This window comes from Furipterus horrens, unplaced genomic scaffold, assembly GCF_987537825.1.
Source record: "Furipterus horrens unplaced genomic scaffold, mFurHor1.1.pri manual_scaffold_17, whole genome shotgun sequence".
In the NCBI taxonomy this organism is placed as follows: domain Eukaryota; kingdom Metazoa; phylum Chordata; class Mammalia; order Chiroptera; family Furipteridae; genus Furipterus; species Furipterus horrens.
Genome location: NW_028327187.1, coordinates 11,267,356 through 11,290,361, shown reverse-complemented (window position 1 = coordinate 11,290,361; position 23,006 = coordinate 11,267,356). Strand labels below are relative to the sequence as shown.

General features: G+C 46.5%; 1 protein-coding gene across 2 annotated transcripts; it reads right to left on the bottom strand.

Annotated features, from left to right (window-relative positions):
- Window positions 1-1,317: 1,317 nt before the first annotated feature.
- FOXO4 (forkhead box O4) lies at window positions 1,318-8,848 on the bottom strand. 2 transcript variants are annotated; one of them, XM_090265028.1, is made up of 4 exons: window positions 8,218-8,848; window positions 7,936-8,076; window positions 3,085-4,174; window positions 1,318-2,768 (listed from the first exon to the last, which is right to left on the bottom strand). In XM_090265028.1, the coding sequence occupies exons 1-4, from the start codon at window positions 8,440-8,442 to the stop codon at window positions 2,761-2,763; spliced, it is 1,464 nt and encodes a 487-aa protein (XP_090121154.1). In that variant the 5' UTR covers window positions 8,443-8,848; the 3' UTR covers window positions 1,318-2,760. The 2 variants fall into 2 exon arrangements, with proteins under 2 accessions (XP_090121154.1, XP_090121153.1); XM_090265027.1 differs by having other exon boundaries at window positions 7,936-8,848.
- Between the last annotated feature and the right edge of the window lie 14,158 nt (window positions 8,849-23,006).

Genomic DNA, 23,006 nt, shown 5'->3' with positions numbered 1-23,006 from the left:
CAGAGAAAAAAGTAACATAGCTGTACATAGCTGGTGATGGGAAGTATAGGGTGGGCCTGCTGAAGTACAGCAAAGAGGATCCCAGGATCCCAGGAAAAGGGGAATAGGGTCTAGGTCTTCTCTAGGAAGAATGCTTAGCTCAAACCAGGGGAAGTGTGTGTGTGTTGTTCACCCTGTCCCCCCTACCCCCCATTTCTCGGCCATCTTCTCCGTGTATCTCTGTATTACCACCCCATCATTTCCAGCTTTTCCTCTTTCCTTTTTTCTTGGAGCTTAGGCATCTTCAGGTCACTCCTCAGACTAACTTTAGGCCAGGTTGCTCTGAGTGACCACTGGGACATGATGGGTAGGTAAGGTCACTAGTCCGCAGAGGTGGGGTGCCGTTTCCTGATTCCTAGATGTCTTGCGCATACAATGTGACATGTTGGAGAGGAGTCGACAGAGAACACTTAGAATCCTAGAAGCCAAGAAAGCCGCTGAGATCAATTCGACCAAGAAAGCTGCTAAGATCAAATCGACCAAGAAAGCCGCTAAGATCAAATCGACCATGAGACTTTCAGTAAGACTCCCCAAATCTGTTCTGTCCCAGCACCCCCTTTCCCCATCAGCCAACCAGGCTCCTCCACCACGGCCCTCTGGGATAAACTTCCTTTCCAGATCTGACATCCATGCCCAATACCTGCCTTCAGCCTCTTTCGTCCTGCCTTTGGCCCTAGTTTGCAGAAAGCTTCCTTGCACGGACCTCTCTATCTGACTGACCCTTTCCTTTTCCAGGCCAAAGCAGGTGGCAAGCTTGGTCGCAGGAGCCCATTCCGTAAGAGCAGGGTACCCTTTGCCACCAAGAAGCAGAGACCAAAGTCATATTAAATGACCAAGTGAGAGCAGCAATACTAGGTATGAAATTACTGGAATTTAATGTGAGGTTCCGTTTTCAAGAGCGCGCTTCTCCCAGTAGTTGCAGGAAGGCTCTGAGGGTGGACAGGGGCAGCAGGAGAGGGCTGGGCCAGCACATGGTGGGGGTGAGGAAAGAATGGGAAGCTTAGTACAATGAGCCTTTGAAGGACAGAGGGACAGAGTAGGGGGGTGGGGTCTTTTCTAGCCAGGCTACCAAAGGAGGCCTATCACAGCCTGCCTAACTCCTGCCTGGGTTAGGTGGCTGACGGGCCACTTCCCTCCTCCCACCCCAACCGTCTGCCCCTGCTGAAATTCCCCCACCCCCACCTCTTAGCCTCTGGGCAGTCCCTCCCACCCAACCTTTGCCTTTCCCCCTCCCTCCCCCTTGTCTGAAGGGGACAGCAAGGCAGCAGAAACCAGAGCTGGTTATAGGCATTTATTGAATTTATTCATTTATTGATTTGACACACTACCCCACTCAAATCTAGCACATGATACAATCTGGGTAGGCCAGGCACTGACACAGGAAATGATGGGAACCCACAGCAGGGGTGGGGGAGGGGACAATGCAAAGGGGATTGGGGGAGGGGCTGCTTTGGGGGCTGGGGTGGAGGAGCCCCAGATGGCCTCCCTGGCAGGTGCTAGTAAACCTGATCCACATTCCCCTCCATCCAGGCTCATTTCCCAGACCCTCAGCCAAGCTCCCCAGCTCCCCCTTCCCTGTCCCGCCCCTCCCCCTGCCTGCCACCACACACACTTCCACATAACCCCTGTAGTCAGGCAAGGGGGAAGAAGGGCAGGGACAGCTGTCAGGGGCCTTGAACAGGGAGGTCTCTGTGCCTAACTTTACCACCCTAAATCCTTCCCTCCTTCTCTTCCCCCTCCCACCCCCTTCCCAGGCCACAAACTCATTCCAGGCCTTCAGTGCGCTCCCGCACTGTCGCACTAACCCACAGCGGGTCAGGGGAGAGTGTGGCTGCATCCCAATATCACACACTCCTAGGCACAAGGCGGCTGAATGCGGGAGCCTGGCTCAGCTTTTTCCTTAGGGAAGCTCTGAGCTAGTTGTGCACCGGCCTTGTTCTACACCTGGTCCACGGGGGGAGTGCCTCCCCCTGCTCAGGACTGCTTCCCACTGCAGCCCTCCTGACTGTGCCCCCATTCCCCAGGTTTCCCCCAGTCACGTCTGTAGTGTTTGCAACATGTCACTAGGACAAAGCCTTCAGAAAGAATAAAAGCATTCTCTCCATCACTAGCACCTTGCCACTGTTAAAAATCTCTATATTTGTGTTTATAGTTCTTTAAAAGTTTATAAAAAGCCTTTCTGTTATCTGCAGTCTTCCAAGGGTCATTTAGCCTGGTGAGCCACTCCTGTGCTCAGACCTTGGCCCTTCCAGGTCCCTCACTACCCCACCCCCCCACCCCCTACCACTGGCCTAAGAGGCCACTGCATACAAACCCCAGGCTCAAGCTAGCCTGGACCAGCTTAGATAAGATGCTACAAAAAATCCTGCTCCCAAAGGCAGAGGTAAGGCCACTGGTGACTTCACATTTCCAACAGCATTGCTCGCCCCCCGCTACAAAACCCAGGGGGTGGGAAGGGGGAGCCAAGGATGGCTCCCAAGAGGGGGCCTTACCTCCTAATTGGCACAGTGAGAATAAACCCCCTCCCTTTCCCTCCCCCCCCTCATAGTTACTATATGGGGCAGCTTTATGTTTATAATTTCATCAACACCTGTGTGAGTAGAACCCACCCTAGCTCTAAAGTAAGGTCCCAAATTTGCGGGGTGAGGTCAGGGGTAAGAAGTGGATATGAGCACCCCTGGCTCCACCTCTGAGACAGAGGACAAAGCTTCCAGCCGTGGCTCAGAGATCTGTGGGGAGAAGAAATGGAGGACAAGGTAAGAAGTTCGTCTGGGACATGACCACGTTCCACCATCACGGTCCACCCCCAGGAAAACAGAGACAGCCCCCTCCCATCTTTCCTGTACTACTTGGTAGGGGTGGGCACTGCTGAGGGGCCTGGAGGTCCTATCCGGAAACTCTGCTGCTCTCATACGACACCCTCCTTCCAGTTCCCCAGGAGCTCCACCCACCCCCTTGTTCCAAGTCTCCCCCTTGCGCAGATTATAGAAGCACCTAGGAGTAGGCCTGGGCTGTTAGATGCTACAGTGGCTAGGGGTGCAGTACCTGGCTCAAAGTTGAAGTCCAGTCCCTCGCCTCCATTCATGAGGTCATTGATGATGATATCCATGTCACACTCCAGGTTCTCCAGATACATATCGAGATCTAGATCCTGAGGCATTCTGGCTTGGTTTGTAGCATCAGCAGAGGGTGCAGGTGCAGGCACCTCCAGGATCTTGGGGATGGGATCATCCACCATGACTAGAGGTGGTGCTATCATCGGCAGCGGGGGAACCAGACCGCTGGGGCCTGGAGCCTCTGGGGGCTTGGGACACAGGCCAACTCCTGTGGCTACATCACTGGAGGATGGAATGCCCCCCAACAACAGAAGTGTGGGAGCCTGAGACAGAATGGGATCTACCTGGGTCATGAGGACATCGGCAGGGAGGGGTGGTGTATCAGAGGTGAGCAGGGCCTCCAGGGACTGGGAGCCTGAGAAGCACCCTTCTCCTGCAGACAGCGACCCCTCCAGTGGGCTGAAGAGGGAGGCACTGTAGGTGTGCAAGGGGCCCATAACCCCAGGATGCTGCAAAGAGAAGCCAGGGAGACCACTCTGAGAGAGCAGGACATGCGAAGGTGTTAGATTGAGCCCATCTAACAGCTCCAGATCTTCCTTCAGCGGGGGAGGGACACCCCCTGCATAGCTGCTGGCTGAGGCTGGCATTTCCTCCACAGCCGCCGCCGCTGCCGCTGCCGCCGCCGCTGCCAGCACCTCGGACTCTGGCTTCAGCGGGGAGAGCCGGGTGCTGACGGTGCTGGCATTTGAACCGCTTCGTGGACGGAAGGTGCTCCACATGTCGGCTTCCTCGCGGTTGCGAGAGCAAGGGCTGCCTGACCACTTGGGAAAGTGGCCAACAGGGCTGGTCGAAGCGGCACCTTCGGGAGGAGCTGGCAGCACAGCTGGTTTCTTCTTGGGCGCCTTGCTGCGGCCCCGGAGCAGCCTGCTGCTGCTATCCATGGAGGCTGCCCGGCGGCGGGGCGCCTTGCCGGTTTTGCCCCCATCGGGGTTCAGCATCCACCAAGAGCTCTTGCCAGTAGCCTCGTTGTGCACCTTGACGAACTTGCTGTGCAAGGACAGGTTGTGGCGGATGGAGTTCTGGAGAGGGCAGAGACAGCGGAAAGGGGGCATGAGCGGTGTCTAGCGGAGGTCAGTGGGCCGCAGGCCAGTCTAAAGGGACGCTGGGGCACAGCCACGACATTCCTGGAGGCTCAACGCTAGTCAAATACAGGGGGAAACCAGGCAAAGGTAGGGCTGGGGCTGGGGGACGAGACCACACACACGGTTTCCACCCGGAAGACAAGCTGTTCTGGCTCGGGTGGACGGCTGCTCCCGAGCAAGGGGCACCAGAGACAACTTGAATGACAAGCTACTGCAGAGGGCAGGGCACCCACCCTGGAAAAGCTCAGAGCATTAAACTCCCCCCCCCAAGTCTCTAGGGGGCTGTCTGGGGCTAGGGGGCATCGGGGTGCTGTACTCCTGGTTCCGCAAGAACTAGGCTCAGATGGAAAAGAGCATTCCACAGCTCCACCCCTTTCCTTGAGTGCAGGCTTGGGTGGAGTTTACAGGACAGTGGCGCAACACCAGCCCAGGACTGACCCACCCTGTCTTGAGCTTTCTGACCAGGCCCAGGCGGGGGGGGGGGGGGGGGGGTAGGCGGCGGCGGCTGAAACCTCAGCACAGCTGGCGCGCCACTCCCCACGGGACATTTGGGCCTCAGCTCTCCAGAGGATTTGAAGATGCCTTTCCCCCCCTGATTTCTCCCAATTCGGGGACACACCCCCTCGACTACATTCAGGCCAGGCTCCTCACTGAACCTCAAATACACAGGGCACATTCCTCCCTCCCTCCCTTCCTGTCCTGGGAAAGAGCTCCCCTCTCTAAATTCTACTGGTTCGTCCAGTCCAAGCTTAAGTCTCTCCTCTCTTCTAGAAAGTGGCTGCTTGACTTCTGCGGCCAAATTTCTTATGTTCTTTACAGTTTCACAGAATTGAGTCTCATAAAGTGTAAAAGCACCTAAGACACAGATCCTGTCATCTAGTCAGACAGTGCATGACCCCCTCCCTCCACAAGTACTGCCTCCCCTCAGAGTCTCAAGCTCTCAGTACATACTTGGGTTCCTGGTACAGAACCACTTATTTCTTGCCTGATCGCTGGGGTGGCCCCCAGGTGATGGCAAAGCTCCTCAAAAGTCTCTGTTGGCTCTTGAATGCCTTCGGTATTAGAAGCTATACGTTCTCCCTTTCTTACTCGCTGCTGATATTCTTCTAGCGCAGTGGTTCTCAACCTTCCTAATGCCGCGACCCTTTAATACAGCTCCTCATGTTGTGGTGACCCCCAATCATAAAATTATTTTCGTTGCTACTTCATAACTGTCATTTTGCTACTGTTATGAATCGTAATGTAAATATCTGATATGCAGGATGTATTTTCATTGTTACAAATTGAACATAATTAAAGCATGGTGATTAACCGCAAGAACAATATGTAATTATATATGTGTTTTCCAATGGTCTTAGGCGACCCCTGTGAAAGGATCATTCGACCCCCAAAGGGGTTGCGACCCACAGGTTGAGAACTGCTGTTCTAGAGATAAGCGCTCCCCCCTCCAGGCCCAGGGAATGGAGATTGGCAGATTCTTGAGCCCCCAGAGCAGCTTCATTCTACTGGTTGCCCCAGGCTGGTTAGGCCATCATTTCGCACCCCCCACATCCTTTCTCTTTCCTACCGCCTTTTGGCCTTTCGCCTTTCACCCACTTCTTCTCAGGAATTTGTGCATAAGATCTCCAACCTTAGGGGCATTTGACTTCCCACACGGAGCTCTTTAGTGTTTAGAAACTCAGGCAAAGTCCAGAAGGGCTTGGAGCAACTAGGAGGCTGAGGCTATGGAGAGCCAGCGATCACTTCACATGTTTCTGACCCCTCTAGGTAAGGAGACCCTTTGCCTGGAGAAAGATGCTTACATAGCGTCTTGTTCCAGGGCTCTCTAGCTAAAGAACTCCTTGTCTTCCTAGGACCCCACAGTAACGGCACTTCAACTACTCCTTCAGGGAACCACACTTGTCCACTCAGCCTGGGTTCTTAGTAACTGAGGGCCACAGTGACTTCTGGCACCATGATTTTCCTTCTTTTCATCCTCTAACTCTGGGGTCTACTGAGAAGACCCATTCCTTTCCCTACTACTCAGTACTGATGAGGCCCGATTCTTCATCCCCTCTTCTTCAGGTTTTGGAATTAGTACATGGTACAGCTGCCTACCTAGAGAGGCGAGCTCCCTAAGGAGCCTGTAGTTCTTACCTGTTGGAAGGGGCTTGACTGTTAATTGCTTCTCAAGCCACCTAAGCTAAGCCTTCTTGTTCTAAGTGGGTGCCGCCCCCTGGTGGGGTGGTAGTAAACTTGGCAAGTGACCAGTTCAGCCAGTTCAGGCACGAGGTCCCCTTATAGTAGGGTGGGGGTGGGGACTGGGGGGAAGAGCCTGGAGGCCCCAGTCTCCGTGTGGTTTGGCTTTGCCATAATTCTAATGAAGAGAATTTGGCAGCATGGACTAGCAGCAAGAACGTGTGATTTCTAGTTAGACCTGAGTTCAAGTCCTCATTCTAACTGAGAGTACGTGAATTTCCTAACCTTTCTAAACCTTAATTTTCTAATACGTAAAATGTGGAATCTCAGAATCGCTGTGAAGATTAACAAAATTAAAAAATTAAAAAACCACTTTGTAAACTAAAAAGCCCAGCGTAAGGGTCAATTACAAGGAGGGACTAGACTCCCACAGCATAACTAACAACTCATGGTTGTTTCTTCTACCCTGGAAAACCGAACCTAAGGGAAAAGAAAAACAGCTGTGTAGGCTGCGTCCAAGGAGGGAAGCTCGTTATGAGCTGAGGCTGTGGTGTGGCAGTCTACCCAGAAATAGTGCCAAGGGTCTCAGTCAGCTGTCCCATTTTCTGTTCTACCCAACCCCTAGGGCTACTGCAGATCTGATCCTTCAATCTCTTATACCTAGGAGAAGACCCGCTCCTCTTCCAACTCTCTGTACTTCCTTGTATGCTGACCTCACCACTATGGGCGTACAAGACATTAATACGGGTTGAAGCTCCCCGATTTCGTGATTAGAGCCCCATATTTCTCAAGACAAGTTTTCAGAGCATCTAGCGAGATCTTTCCTCACAGTTTCTTCAGAGAAAGCCAAAGGAATGCCCAGCCATATCTCTCTTTGTTTGCTTCATGACTAATATTCCTCAACTTTCTCCCCAAACTCGGAGAGTTTCTTGGCATTATCAGGTAAACTGAGACAGGTATCAGCTCACGATCCTTTTTTTCTTAGTGGGTTAGGTCACCTACCGTACTCCATGGATATCACTCTTTTTACCTTTTGCCAACTCCACTCTCTCTTCTTGGGTAGAGGAGTTCTAGCACAGAACCTCTACCCTGAGGTATTGGGAGGCAAGCAGAGAATCCGAGTAATCCCACAGGAATGGGAGAAAAGGTGTTGGGGCTGGAGGTGGGGGTAGAGGGAAGGCTAGGTTTATGTGGAGAACCCACACAGCTCCCGCAGTGCATAGGATAAAGACTTCTCTGTGGGAATAAGTGTTTGGGGCAGCCCAAGCCAACACTTGTGCTGGGAGTGTTGAGCAGTAAGCAGAGAATTCAATTTTCTCCAGGGCTAGGACAGTGTCTTATTCATCTGTGACCCTCCAGCATCAAGCACTGAACGTGCCATATACTATATCCTATATACATGTTTGTCTTAATTGACTCTGGGGTGGGATGGGTATAAAGGGGGTTCCAGGATTGCAGTGAGGAAGTGGGGGGCCCAGGGGCAGATGGTATTGGGACGGAGGTGACGGGGACATAGTTACCTTCCATCCTGCGGAGCTGTTGCTGTCACCCTTGTCCTTGAAGTAGGGCACAGTGCGGACCATCCACTCATAGATCTGGGCGAGTGTCAGTCGCTTCTCCGGGGCGCTTTCAATGGCCTGGCTGATGAGCTCTGCATATGACTGATTTCCCCAGGCATTCCGGCGGGAGCCTCCCTTCCGAGGACCTGTTACAGCCCCCAGGATCCCGGTCTGGGGGCCCCCTGCCGGTTCGGGGGCTCGCGAGGGCAACAGGATTGGCTCTGAGCGACCCTCCGTGTGTACCTTTTCTCCCCGACTGGGCTCCACCTCGGACGGCTGAGACGGCTGGGACGGCTGAGACGGCTGAGACGGCTGAGACGGCTGGGATGGCTGGGACGGCTGAGTGGCAATCTCTGGTCGGGGAAGGGGCCAGGTGCAGGAGCGGGGACGGCTCTGGGTTTCGAAGTCGGGATCGAGGTCTATGATCGCGGCAGCCTCTGTGGCTGAATTCTCATTCCCAGGATCCATACGTGGAGCTGGACCTCTGCGGCTCAGCGTTCAGAGGAGCCTGCCAAGGTCCCTCGCGATGCGTTCCCCCAGGGGGGAAGCACCCAGGGCCAGGCGGCACATTCCTGCCAGTCCTCAGAAAGTCTGTAACTTTCCCCTCGCCCCCGTACCCTAGTCCCCTAAGCTGTCTCTCGGATTCTCTTCGCGGCTAGAGCCTGCAGCCTCGGAGCTCTTCCCGAGGCACCACCTGTAACCTCCGCCTGGCGAAGACACTTTTCTCACTCAGCTTCCTGCTCTATTTAAACCTGAGGCACCGTAGCCCCTCATACATTGCGCTCCCATCAGCGAACGTATCCTTAGCTGCAGTCCCACCCCCTTTTAAGTGCTGCCCCCCGGACACTCCTCCGAAATTTCCTCCACCCTGATCACTGCCCTCCCCCAAGCCCCGCTCCCCCGCGTCACTTGCCCCTCCCCTGACTCCCCCTCCTCCGTCTCTCCTGTTCCTTCCACTCCTGAGCGGTCCACGTCCCCTCGGCCCCAGCCTCTCCTATTCCAGAACCAATTCCCCTACCAACCCCCCCACCCCCCGCCCCCCGGGTTTCCCTTTTGTTTTGCTCCGAGCTGCAGCCCCGCCTGACGTCTCTGTTTACCACTCGCCGAGGCAGCCCTCTGCGCACGCGCCTAGACAGCCAGTTGGGAAACCGAGTTCTCCAGTCGTGCCACCCTGCCCAGGCTTGGGGACTGCGTTTCCCGTCCTGCCTCGCGGCCAGGAGCCCGATAAGGGCGGCGGGAGAGCGGCGTGGCAGGATATCGGGAGGTGGAACTTTATCAGAGATTGTTGCGGACCCTTGTTCATTTCTTAAAAACAGTTTCCCTCCTCCCCACCCGCTTCCCACCCCCTTCTTTGTGATTCGGGGTCACCTAGGTGGCTGTGTGGAGAGAGGCTAGACTTTTCCTTCTTTCAGTTGCGAGAGGGCAAAGGAAAAGAAAAAAAAAAAAGTCTCTATGAGAAGCAGGAACCCGAGAAGCAAGAAGCAAAGAACTAACTAGGAAACAGGCTTTAAGCCTGTTGGGGAGCTGGGTTGCGGGCTTGTGGAACATAAACGAATGATTAGCTGGTGATAAGGTCTCCACCACCCCTCTTCATCCCCTGTACTCAGTCCGCACTGACAGTGTGGTCGCTGACCAGTGAGTTTTCTCCATTGGCCCTTCTGGCCTCCCCGTAAATATTGATAGCCTCCGGGTTCCCGTCTTCGGCCGCGGCTTCACTTCTCATTCAGCATGTCCAAAACCGAACTCATTTTTCTGCTTCTGCACCCACACCCTTATCCTCTTGTCACTCTCATTGCGGAATTTGGTAAACGGTTATCTGCATCTACCCAGTCTCCCAAACTAGACTTAACCGCTCACCTCATCTCCCTAGCTTCCCACATCCAAATCCCTTTTCAAGACCTTATTTATCACCGGATTAAGCGACAATGTCCTCTTAATCGGACCTCTTGCCACCCTTAATCTTTTCCCCACGACAGTCTGTGTTTGGTGCTGCCGACGAAGTTATTTTTTCTAAGAAACCTTCTTGATAATAATAACTAAAACGTACGGAGCGCCCTGGCTAGTGTGGCTCAGCATATTGAGCGCTGGCCTGCGAACCAAAAGGTCGCGGGTTGGATTCCAGTCCGAGCACGTGCCTGCGTTGTGGGCCAGGTCCCCAGTTGGGGGCGCGCGAGAGGCAACCACATATTGATGTTTCTCTCCCTCCCTTTCTCCTTCCCTTCCCCTCTCTCTAAAAATAAATAAGATCTTAAAAAGAAAAGAAAATGCACGGAGTACCTATTATGTGCCAGGCCCTGTGTCGATTGCTTTATGTACACATTAGCTCACTTACCTCCTCAGATCAACCCTGTGAATTAAGGCACCATGATTAGCCTCACTTTATAGATGAAGACACTAATGCTAAGAGATTTGATGACTTGCCCAGAATCACACAGCTAGGAGGGAAAACTGGGACCATCTCACTTATATGTGATCATACACATTTCCTTGCTTAAAACCTCCTTGGATTTTTCCCACTGCCAATGTGGTGAAGTTCAAACTCCCTAACAAGGTATACAGGTTTCTCCAGAGCCAGGCCACTTTCCGTCCTTCTTGCTTCATCTTTCACGGGTCTCATTAACTCACAGGCAGTCAGAATTTCACACAATTCCCTGGAAACACTATCCCCACTTTCTCCCTTTCCTAGGATGTCCTCCCTCTCATCACCCTCTCCCCAAGGAGTTTTCTGGAAAACTCATACTCAGCTGTCTCTTTCCCTGTGAGGTGCAGTCAGTTCTTCCTTTTCTACACGCCCAAGCGCTCTGTGCAGGCTTGTGTTATATAGCACAAGCCATACCATATTGAAATTATTTGTTTACATGTAGGTCTCTTCCACTAAGCTGTGACCTTCTTGAGTGCAGTGACAAGTCTCTGTGACTCCAGCTTGGGGTCACGCAGTAGACATTCAGTAGGCGAACGCGTGTGTACAGAGCCTAGTGTTAGACCATTTGCAGCGTTGCTTGACACGTGCTGCTCTGTGGTGACCAGGCTTGTCTCCTATCAGGAAGGATTTCCACACAACCCGGGGGTTTTCAGAGGTGGAAGGCACTGGGTCTCCAACGTGACATCTTGGTTCCACTGTATATGTCCTCCCTCTGTCGTGGAGAGGGTGAAGAAAAGATCATGTATTCTTTTTTTTTTAAGATTTTATTTATTTTTAGAGAGAGAGGAAGGGAGAAAGAGAGGGAGAGATACATCGATCAGCTGTCTCTCGCATACCCCAACTGCGGACCTGGCCTGCCACCCAGGCATGTGCCCTGACTGGGAATCGAACCAGTGACTTACCTTTCGGTTCACAGGCTGGCACCCAACCCACTGAACCACACCATCCAGGGCGAGGACCATGTATTCTTATCTGAAGTCCAGCATAGAGAGGTGGGACACAGTTTTTCAGAATGCCTGGCAAACATTTCCTGCATATGCCTCTTCCTCCTGCCTGGAGTACTTGTCAAGTGCTGCACGAGTGGTGACTTTGGTAGAGAGCCTGGTGGGCCACTAGGTCACAAGGAGCTCTCTTCTAACTGAAACCGGTGTGGTGGCAGATCATGCAGAGCTGCTGAGACAGGGAAATGGCAGGGTGGGGAAGGCACCTGTCCTGGCTTGAGTTATATCTTGCATTGTCTCCCTTTGTGCATTTCTTTGAAAAGGTCCACCTTTCCTCCAACTCATGCCCATCACCTCCTTAAATTTCCAATTCAAAGCTCAAAACTTACACGCTCTCGGAAACTTCCCCTGACTAGTTCAACCTGACAGATCACTTACCTACTTTGCATCTCCTGAACCTCTATGAACTCAGTTTGCATTCTTGAATTTTGTGCCTGTGGTTATGTGGCTTCTCATTTCATGCGGGCATGTTGCCTCCCCAGCTGGACTATAAACTCTGCAGTCAGTCAACAAATGGTTACTGAGCTTTTACTCTTAAGATGAGAGTAGACCTCAAAATTCTGGACAGCTAAAAGTGACCATAAACCATAGGACCAGATAGATGATTTAGGAGGGTGAGCTAAAGGGTCAGTAGAATGGTAAAAACACTACAACTTGAAAGCATGCATCTTAGAGAGGTCATGGTTATTCACCTTATTACTGTGGGAGTGTTAGACTGTACATTAGTCCAGAGAAAAGAGAACTAACAGGAACCCCCCTCCACAAGCCACTGTAGTTATAAATTAGGAACGGATATGGCAGGACATGGTGGGTGGGGACACAGGCCTTTTCCCCGGGTTGCAGTCCCAGAGTTTATGGTCTCAACCAGCTCCCCATTCACCCCTTGTTGTTTTCCCTCTTGAAGGGCATAGGGGTTTGGCTTTCTTGCCTCTTTCACTGCCACCGCCCACTTTTTTACCTGGGTGCCCCCCCCCAAGCCTGCTGCCAAACCGGCTTTATTCATTTGAATTGAGATAGACATTTCCCCACTGCTTTCTTACCCTACCCAGCTTTGAAAATACATACAGCCCCCACCTAGGGTTTGTACAGGATTTTTGCTAGTGGCTGCAGAAAGAGATGCAAAGGGTCACAAAAACAGCAATGAGAAAGTTCAAGGGATCTCCGAAAACACCACCTCTACTTGTCCCTGATCTTCACAGACATGTATGAAACACATATTTTTAGTAACCTTCTTCCCTAAGTCCTTCCTTATGTGTTTCTGTGAAAGATTTTAGCTCTTTTCTTAGAAGCCGGTACCACCCTTCCAACCCTGTTGTTGTTTTAAAAAATATTTTCAGTCAGCCCTGGCTGGTGTGGCTCAGTAGATTGAGTGCCGGCCTGCAAACTGAAAGATCTCTGGTTTGATTCCCAGTCAGGACACATGCCTGGGTTGCGGGCCAGGTCCCTGGTTGGGGGTATGTGAGAGGGAGCCGATTGATGTATCTCTCCCTCTCTTCCTCCCTTCCCCTCTCTCTAAAAAGAAATAAAATAAAATCTGAAAAAATCTTTTCAATTGGTAAATATTTCTTAGGAGCCTACTGTTTTCCAGACACTAAGCTAGGTGTTTTTATGTAAAGTGCACTGAAATGGACTAAAGTCCTCAGGTTTAGTCCCAAGCAGATTTGGTTTGGCACCACTACTGAGTTCAGGGCAACGTTCGGTCCTCTCTGGACCCTGGAAGCCAGTCTGATGCAGTGAAAAGAGCACTAGATTGAGTCAGAGGAGTTAAGTCCTTGTCATAGATCTGTCACTGACTAGTTGAATAATGATAAAGTTACACTACTATTAATGAGGAATATTTACTGAGTTTTTAGTATGTGTTAGGCACTGTGCCAAGTGCTTTACGTGAATCATCTGATTTAATGCACACAGTAAGCATGTGAATTAAATGCTATTACTATTTTCGTTTTGCATAGGAAAATGAGACTTAGAGGGTAAAGGAACCTCCTTAAAGACCAGAATTCCTAAATGGCAGAGCAGGGTTACAAATCCAAGCAGGCCGACTCCAGGACCTTCCACAAGTCAATTCACCTCTTCTGGCTTTGGTTGCTTCAGTTGTAAAATGGGAACGTTGTATTAGATATCTTTAACGTCTCTCCTACCTCTCAAATCCTATCTCCTGTGATCTTCCATTTGGGTACAAGACTCCAGATTGCCCTATTGGCCTTAGGCTGCCCCCAGCTTTCACTTCTCACCCACCAGGTTTGGTCCTGGCCCCTGTATGAATAAGATCCATAAAACTTCATCTCTCAGGTTTTGAGCTCTTCTGAAATGACCTTTGAGTTTCCTCTTTAACCCTTCCTGTAGGCCTCTATGGTCCCAATGTTTGAAAGTCCTGCTGGCATGATATTTACCAGAGTTCTTAACCAAAAAGTCTCCAATACATGAAAACATACCTATATTTTAAAATTACAGGAGAAGAGCATGTGCTCATAGTCTTGTTTAAAATACATTGAGAAAAGATAGAAATGCCAAAAAGTGTTAACTAACAATGGTTATCTTCTTTTCTTTTAATTTTCTTAGAGTTTTCCAGTTTATTATGACTGTGTATAACTTTTACATACCTTTTTATTTACGAGAGAGAGAGAGAGAGAGAGAGAGATTGATTTGTTGTTTCACTTATTTATGCATTCATTGGTTGCTTCTTGTCTGTCCCCTGACTGGGGATCAAACCCACAACCTTGGTGTTTTGGGACCATGCTATAACCAACTGTGAGCTACCTGGCCAGGGCCAACTGTGTATAACTTTTAAACTGGGAGAATTGCTTTATGTTTTGTCTCTTTCTATAAGGGATTTGAGATACTTTACCCAAAAAGGAATACAAATGTCATGAGATTATAGAAATAGAACATCAGAGGCATGAAAAAGAAGAGGGAACTAATGTGCCATGGCTGAACATTAAATTCACCTTCTGGGGCAGCCAGGGGGTGGGGGAACACAGTAAAATACAGAATTCTTGTTATCAGAAGGAAAGATACATAGCAATTCCTCAAGAGAGACAGCTTTTCCTGTCATTAAATTCTTTTTTCCCTCAATTGAAAAGACTGGGCTACAGCAAACAAAAATTTTTGAAAGAACCAAACATTTCGAATCCCATTGCCTTCATACAACTTTTATCTTTGCCTATCAGCTTTCAGTTCTTGTCCGCAGACACAGATAATTTTACATGGCTGCAATTAGAGTCTGTGTGCCATTTTGTGTTCTGTTTTTTTCAATGAACATATCATAAACACATTTTCATATTTAGTCTTCCAGAGTTATAATTTTTAACAGCTACATAATGGTCCATTGCTGGTACTAAATTCCATACGGAATGTCTCATTTGGGATTAACATGAGGGACGATGTCCTCAGTAACAGTTTCATAACACACACAGAAGAGATTTTCATATTACTTTCTTATAACACCCTGGGTAAAAGCCAAGGGTGTAGCATTGAAGCCTTTCTGCAGGGGCTGCACTAATATGGCTCGAGCATGTAACTTTCTGGTGCTCTAACTTAATCTGAGGACACAACTTAAAATGCCACCACTCCTAAAGGAGTGGATGGATAGAATGTCCTTTACAATACATCCCAGAGATATCTCTTCTCACAACCAGGCTTTTGATAAGACCTCAGAGGCTGACCACATTTCTTCTCTGATGAAGACCAGAAATGTTGGTATGCTCTGTTGACTGAGGCAGGATCCATATGTTTTGGAAGCCAGATGAACACGTGGTTAGGGGACAGGGTTTACATTCTGTTTTGAGAGTTGAGAAGCCTGACCAGTATTGTTGTTTGTATGGAAGTGTACCACATCCCTGTGAAAGTAAGGTGCAGGTGAAGCTAGGTGTTTCCTGGGGAAACAGCTTTCAGATCTGAGTTCCAAACCACAGAGGAGGGATTTTTGATCTGAACAATTTTCAAAAGCCACATCCAGTCAGGTGGCCTCAGCATAAGGGACTTCTCATAAATATTCCAGTGTAACCTCTAGTTTTAGGAACTGTAGGGTCCTAGTGCGTCTCCCACTCTAAGTTAGCTGCAGAAGTGGAGTTTTATATTGAACAATTTAATGTTGGAGGCATTCACCAAGGACAATTATTTTCAAAAAATTTTACAGAAATGATATTGAGATGTTATTTCTGGCACTAATTATATACCAGACCCAATTGCCTCTTAATAACTATGCCTCTTATGTGATAATACTGTGTCAGCAGCAGAAAGGTAGATTCATTTCTTTATTTAAAAATTTTTATTGTATTAACATCATAGCCACAAAACAAAAAATAAATAAAAAAAAGAGAAAATGTCCTGGCTGGTGTGGCTCAGTAGTTGAGCGTCGGCCTGTAAATGAAAGGGTCACTAGTTCAATTCCCAATCGGGGCACATGCCTCGGTTGTAGGCCAGGTCTCTAGTTGGGGGCATGTGAGAGGCAACCACACATTGTTGTTTCTCTCCCTTTCTTTCTCCCTCCGTTCCCCTCTCTCTAAAAATAAAGAACATCCTTTTAAAAAAGACATTCATTTATGTTTAGAGAGGGAAAGAAATGTTTATGGGAGAGAGAAACATCAATCAGTTGCCTCTTATAAGTGCTCTGTCTGGGGACTGAACCCACAACCCAGAAATGAGCCCTGACCGGGAATCGAATCGGTGCCCTTTCACTTTGAGGGATGACGCCCAACCAACTGAGCCACACCAGTCAGGGCAAAACCTTTTTAAAAATAGAAAAAGAGAAGAAAATAATTATCCACAATGCAAGCATCTTTTAAAAAACTGATTGATTTTTAGAGAGAGAGGAAGGGACAGAGAGAGAAAAACATTGACTTGTTCTACATATTTATACATTCATTGGTTGCTTCTTGTATGTGCCCTGAACTGAACCCACAACCTTGGTGTATCAGGACAACGCTCCAAGCAACTGAAGTATCCAGCCAGGGCTACAGTCCACCTATCTTAACACAACTATTATTAGGGTTTTGTGTACTTCCCTTATTATTTTCACCACCATATTTTTACATATTTATAGTCATTGTGTATATAAATTTGAGTCCTGTTTTAAAAGTATTATTACACAAGTAACATGTGAATATATTTTCCTTTAAAAATGTAGACGAGTACAGAGAAAGCTAAAAGTCTCATTGGTCCCTTATTCCCACCTACCTTTCCCCTCTCCTTGAAGTTACCATGGTCATGAGTTTGGTATGTATTGTTTCAGACATTTTTTTTTTTTAAGTCTTATGTAGGAAAAATGCAGTATTATTTTGTGTGCAATAAATTACTGTATTCAGTAACTAACTTTTTAACACAAAAGTGTTTTTGAGATCTGTCCTTATCGATACATCTAGTTCATTCCCTTTAACTGTTGTACTGTATTCCATTTAGTGAATATACCACATTTAACCATTCCCTAAAGGAGAATTCTGTGTGTATGTGGCAAGAGGGCTGATAAGTCTGCTAAACTGCTTCAACTTCCCGGATGTCACTCTGAGCACATTAATGCAAAGAGACAACCCGAAGTAAGTAAAAAATAAGTCACTTTAAGTCACTTTAGATGCAGAGGTAGAGATGCCTGGTCCCAAATAACTATTCTGTGAGTCCAGATTTACAGTGCTAACCAATAGAACTTTCTGTGATGATAGAAATGCCCCATCCCTGTACTGTATGATACAGTAGCCACTATCTACTGTGCCTATCGAGCATTTGAATAAAATGTGGCCAGGCAACTGAGGAGCTGAAGTTTTAATTTTGTTTAATTTAAATTCAGTCCTGTGTGACTAGTGGCTACTGCATTGGGTGGTGCAAGACTCTAGCACGGGGTAATGGGAGCCACAATCTTTTATATCACAAATTACATGATTGGGAGCTCTAAGACAATTGTGTCCATCCTATGAAGGTCAATGGGTAATGCTAAGATCTTGTATTGGTCTTTTTACATGCCCTTCTTTTAAGGTTAAGTCTCTTTGTTCCTGGTTTCCAGATGGGTTAAAAGATGGATTATCATATGGAAAATACAGGGTTGCTAGAAAGTCTGTCTTTCTGGGGAATGACTGTACTCAAACCACACCATGTCGAAATTCATTTCTAATCCCAACACCTTCACTTGACATTTAATAAACTAAAATCCCCCATCAGTCATCCCACTAGCCCAGTAAAAGCTTCAAGGATGACAGAAGTAGTACACAAAGTCAACAGAATAATATAAATATCTTATGAAAATGGTCTTGACTATGAGCCAGCATTGTTCAGTTAGTCAAGCTATGTGTCATAGATGGGGTTTAGACCCATACAGAACTTATCTACTTTCTTGTTTACCATAAATACCTCCGGGATTCCTTGAATCCCCATCCAGATCCTCTTTATCTCGCAGAAGGTTCCTGACTGTCCCACATAGCCTGCTAAATCTATAACTCATACAGATAGGCACGTGGTTGTGCAATCTGCTGCAGAAGCAGGCTCCAGAATGTCCAGCTCTAGTGTCCAGTTGATCTGCCCTGGCAGCATCAGGCAACTATGACAGCACATGTGAGCTGAAGAAATACACAGCCGACCCCCGGGAAAAATAGTGAGGCATGGGGCACCAATACACGCTTAATACAGACAATAATAGAGTAACATGAAAAGTATGCTAGCTATGCCTGTTATAAAGATCCATGACTAGCCCCTTTTTTTCATATTGGCGCCAATGTATGAAAGTATACATACCTATCCTCTTGTCTCCCGCCCCCCATTTCCCGTTCTTTTATGTTTACTTTCTCTGATCTCTGCTTAGTCTCTCCTGTTGCCTCTGGCAGTCTCCACTGTGGATCCTTTTCTTTTCCTGAGGTCATTCTTACAGCATTCTTCCACAAAGTCCTGCATTTAGTTAATCCACAAGTGGTATCAGGCTATTAGATAGAAGTTAAAGAGAAAGGAGGCTTAAATACAGTCCTGTTTTACTTGTGATTGTGGTCTGATATACAAGGTGACTTTTACCTAACCTGAGAATTTGTATTTTAAACCTTTGAAAGAGAAAGATTGTAAAATACAGAAAAAATTTAAGTCCCCCTAGTTCTATCACCCAATGAAAACTACAGTTAACATTTTACTATATTTCTTTCCAGTATTATTTTTCCTTCTACATAGATCTTTTAAAAACATTGTTGTAACCACACTATATGCATAATTTTGCATTTCTGTTTTTTCCTGCTTAACATATAAGGATGTTTTCAAATTATTACACAGGTTCATAAATATAATTTTGGTGCCTGCATAATATTTTATCAGTTGAATGTACCATAGTTTGATCATTTCCCAAGAAAAGCTGCCATTTATCTGGAAGTGGTATTAAACGAGGATTTCCACAAGTGTTAATTGCCAAGGATCTATGTTCAGCACATACAAATTGTCACAAAACAGTAGCTGCACACGTAATCACAGGAAGATCACAGTCCAATGAAAGCTGCAGTCTTTCATAGAAAGTAGCTTTCTCCATAAAGTTTAAGAGAGTGTAATAGTAATTAATCTTACAGTAGTGTCAGGACCTCTTTCTTCATGATGACAGCGTGGTGTAGTAGAAAAAAAAATAATTTGGAACCAGAATTCTTTCCTGTATTCAATAAGTATTATTTGAGTGCCTATTATATGTCAGAGACTGCAAATACACCAATCAGAAAAACAAAGTGCTTGCCCTCATGGAGCATATAGTCTAGTGGTGTTCCCAGACAATCAAACAAGCAGTTACATACACCATGATACATACTAAGTTTGGGGAAATATGGAGGACTGTAGGTGTATAAAAGAGGGGCATTTAACTCAGGCTTAGGGAATTGGGAAGGCTTCCTGGAGGAATTGGCATATAAGCTTAGATGTGAAGAATGAAGAGTATTTAGCAAGTTGAAGACTGGATGAGAGACTGTGTGTTCCAGACAGAGACAACATCAAGTACAAAGGCTGATTCGCATGAGAGAGACTCCCTTTTATCTGAAGATGTCTTTATTTTGTTTTCGTCCTTAAAGAACATTGTTATGAACACAGAATTCTGTGTTGACAGTCATTATTTTCCCAGCAACTTAAAGATGTTTTTCTACTGTCTTGTTGCATTCATCGTTTCTGGGGAAAGTTTATGTTTTTTTGAGTTGGTATATGTAATGTGTTGTTTTGCTTTTGCTGCTTGCAAGATTTTTCTTGATCTCTGGTTCTCAGCAGTTTTTTTTTTTTTTTTTTAAGAAATGTAAGTTTATTTTTCAATTGCATGACTTAATTTCTTTTTAAATAGTTCTTTCTTCTTTATTTCATTTTATGTGCTTTTAGAGAGAGGGAAAGAGAGGGGAGAGAAACAGCAATGTGCAAGCTATACATTGATTGGTTGCTTCTCGCACGTCCCCAACTGGGAACCTGGACCGCAACTCAGACATGCGCACTGACTAGGAATCAAACCAGTGACCCTTCGGTTCACAGGCTGGCACTCAAACCACTGAGCCACAGCAGCCAGGGCAGCAGTTTTGACTATGATAAACATAGGTGCAGTTTTCTCCATATTTATCCTGTTTGATGTTTGCTGAGCTTGAAATTGTAAATGTATGCTTTTCACCAAATTTGGGAAGCATTCAACCATTATTTCTTTCAGGCATTTCTGACCTCATTCTCTCTTTACTCTCCTTCAGGGACTCGAATTACACATATTGTAGAACTGAATATTGTCCCACAGCTCTGTGAGGCTTTTTTCCCTGATCTTCTCTCCTTTTTGGATTAAATACTTTTTACTGCTATATCTCTTTCCTCTGTTATTTCATTCTGCTGTCAAGGCCATCTAGTTAATTGAAACATTTCAGACATTGTGCTTTGCAGTTTTAGAATTTCCATTAAGTTCTTTTTAATATTTTCTATTTCTCTGCTGAGGATTCCTAGTTTTCATTCACTGTGCTGGAGTATTTCTCTCTCTTCATTGATCATCATCATGTCAGGGTTGGCCTCCATTAAGTGTCATTTCCCTTGAGAATGGGTCACATTTTTCTGATTCTTCTCATGTTGAGTAATTTTAGAGGGTCTCCTGAACATTGCGAATGCTATGTAATAGAAACTCTGGATTCTGTTACATTCCTCAAGGCTGTGGATATATTTGTTTCAGCAGGCAATTCACTTGGTTACATTAAAACAGAACACTCTGTCTTTCCTATGATGGGCAGCAGCTCAAATCGCAGTTCCATTCTTTTGGTCTTAGATGGAAGCTGCTTTGAGTCTGCCTTATGCATGTGTGATTCAGGAGGAGTTTTGGAGAGAATCTATGCAAATAATTTAGGGCTCCTTTTCTCAGGATCTCTTTCTGAGCTATCCTCTCACTTTTTAAAGACTGTGGTTGCCCCAGGTCCTGTCCTCTGGTTCTTTGGCCTAAAAAGGTGCGTGTTTCCTAATATAAATTTAGTGGTGTGGCTCAGGGACTGAAGCCTGCCCTCAGACTAAAACCATAAAAATGGGAAACTTGGCCCATGTTGTTCCTAAGTTCCAACCTTCCTCTAATATCTGCCTGCTTTTGTTTACTTTCTGAAGTTTTCAGGTGTGTACATTTTATTCACAGTTTATAGTTGTTAATTTTTGAGAGTTTACTCCATCACACTGAGAATAGAACCTGTGATAGGTTGTCAGATTGGCTTACTTCATATTTTGGGGGAGGGTAATCATAACCTTCAACTTCTATCTTTTTCACACTTAACATTTTGCTATATTATCACTCATATTTCCCTCTTGCTTCAGAAGGAAAAACAAGCTATGTTATTTTACTCTCCCCCCTTTTCCCATCACCTCTTTTTTGGGGGCAGGAACTATTATTCATTCATCCATTCATTCGAGTGTTCAACAAATATGTATGAGCCAGACATCATTAAGAGTAAGTAAAAATAAGACCCTACTTCACTGAGACTGCTCTCTCCAAGGTCATCAAATGCCTGTTTTCTTATTTACCAGATCAAATAACTTTTGCTCATTCTCATGCTAACTTCATTGCTCCATACTTCATTGACTCTGACCAGCTTCTCTTTAAAACTGTCTCCTTTGTCTTCCAGTTCTCTGACCTCATTGATTTCTCCTCTAATTTTCCAAGGGGAGGAATTCTAAGAGATTTTGTCCTTGGCTGTCTTCTCTTGTCCTTGGGCAGTATTACTCAATCTTCATGTTTCAACTGCCACTTCCACGCCCAAGACTCCCAAGTCTTTATCTTTAGCCCTGACCTCTCTCCAGAGATTGAGGCTTGAATTTCAGCTGTGTACACCTGGTTGGCTAACAAACAAGTTAAACTGCACGTACTCAAAATTCAACTCATTATCTAGTCCCCTCGAGCTACTCTTCCTCCTGTGTTTTCTATTTTGGTGAATTCTTGATACTGGAAGCATATAACTCAATAAGAGCTGGATTGGGGATGTTGCAAAAGGGATTTTTGCATTGGGTGGAAAGTCTGACAATAGGGAAAGCTCTGCATTCCCTTCCAATCCTGTGATTCTATTATGTTCTGAGCACAGTGCTAGCCATTTCTCACAAGGAGATCACAGTCAAATTGGGGGAGAAGACATGGAGTGATGACTAGTCCTGACTTCAAATTCAGCAGGAATTCAGAGAAAAGAATGTACATTGAAGTAGCAAGAGTAGACTAAGCTAAGCTCTTCAAAGGCAAAAGCTGTGTCTTCTATTTCATGTCTATCCCCACAGCACCATTCTCTACACACTGTAGAAACTCCATAGACTTTGAATGGTTTTGTAATCATTATTAATGTTTATTGAATACACATTGAGTGAATAGTTCTTCACTAAGTGATGCGGGGGTCAACCAAAAGTTGATGCAGTTTCTGACCTTTTTCAATCAATCAGTCAACCAATAAATATTTACTGAGTGCCTGTTATTTGCAATACACTGTGCTAGGATGCAAGATGCAAGAACAATAGAAGTCTTACTCTCTTCCCTTAGGGACGTCACAGTGTGGTTGGTAAGATGAGACATAAATGCACACAAAGCTAATTAAGAACGTGAGTCAGAGCCAAATGAACATTACAGACGATAAATCTGTAAAAAAATTTTAAAGTACACTGGATGGATATGGAGGCTTTATGGGGGAGGTAGGACTTGTGCTGGGCTTTGAAGGTTGGGCAGAAATTAAATAAGCTTGAATTTCTCATCATTATTAGGAAGAAATAATTCAACACAAACATTTTGAGGCTAAAGACCAAACAGATGAAGAATGTCTAGGCAGGAGTAGGCAGCCTAGACTAGAATGTTACTGAGCAGTTGTTAGTGACATTCTATCCATTTCCAACACACATTTGGGAGAAGGATTGCTTTCTCTCCTTTTTCCTTTTCTAATATTTTTTCCACCTTACTTCCTTTAAGATGGCATACTTGGCTAAAAGAACCTTCTGTGAGAGGCAGATTGAAAACCTGGGCTCCAAAACCTGACTTTACCATTGATTAACTGTGTGATTTTGGGCAAGTTGCCTAATCTGCCTGTGCCTCATCAATAAAATGCAGATATCAAAATAGCACCAATGTTTTAGGATTGTTCTGAGGATTAACTGAGTTAAAAGAGTGTTTGGCACATAGTAAGTGTTCAATAAATGTTAGCCTTTTT

Excerpts from the sequence above, each read along its gene's own strand:
- FOXO4 (XM_090265027.1), bottom strand. The coding sequence starts at position 8,442 with ATGGATCCTGGGAATGAGAATTCAGCCACAGAGGCTGCCGCGATCATA. Across the intron at positions 4,175-7,935 it reads ACAGCTCCGCAGGATGGAAG|AACTCCATCCGCCACAACCT; the intron begins GTAACTATGTCC and ends TGCCCTCTCCAG.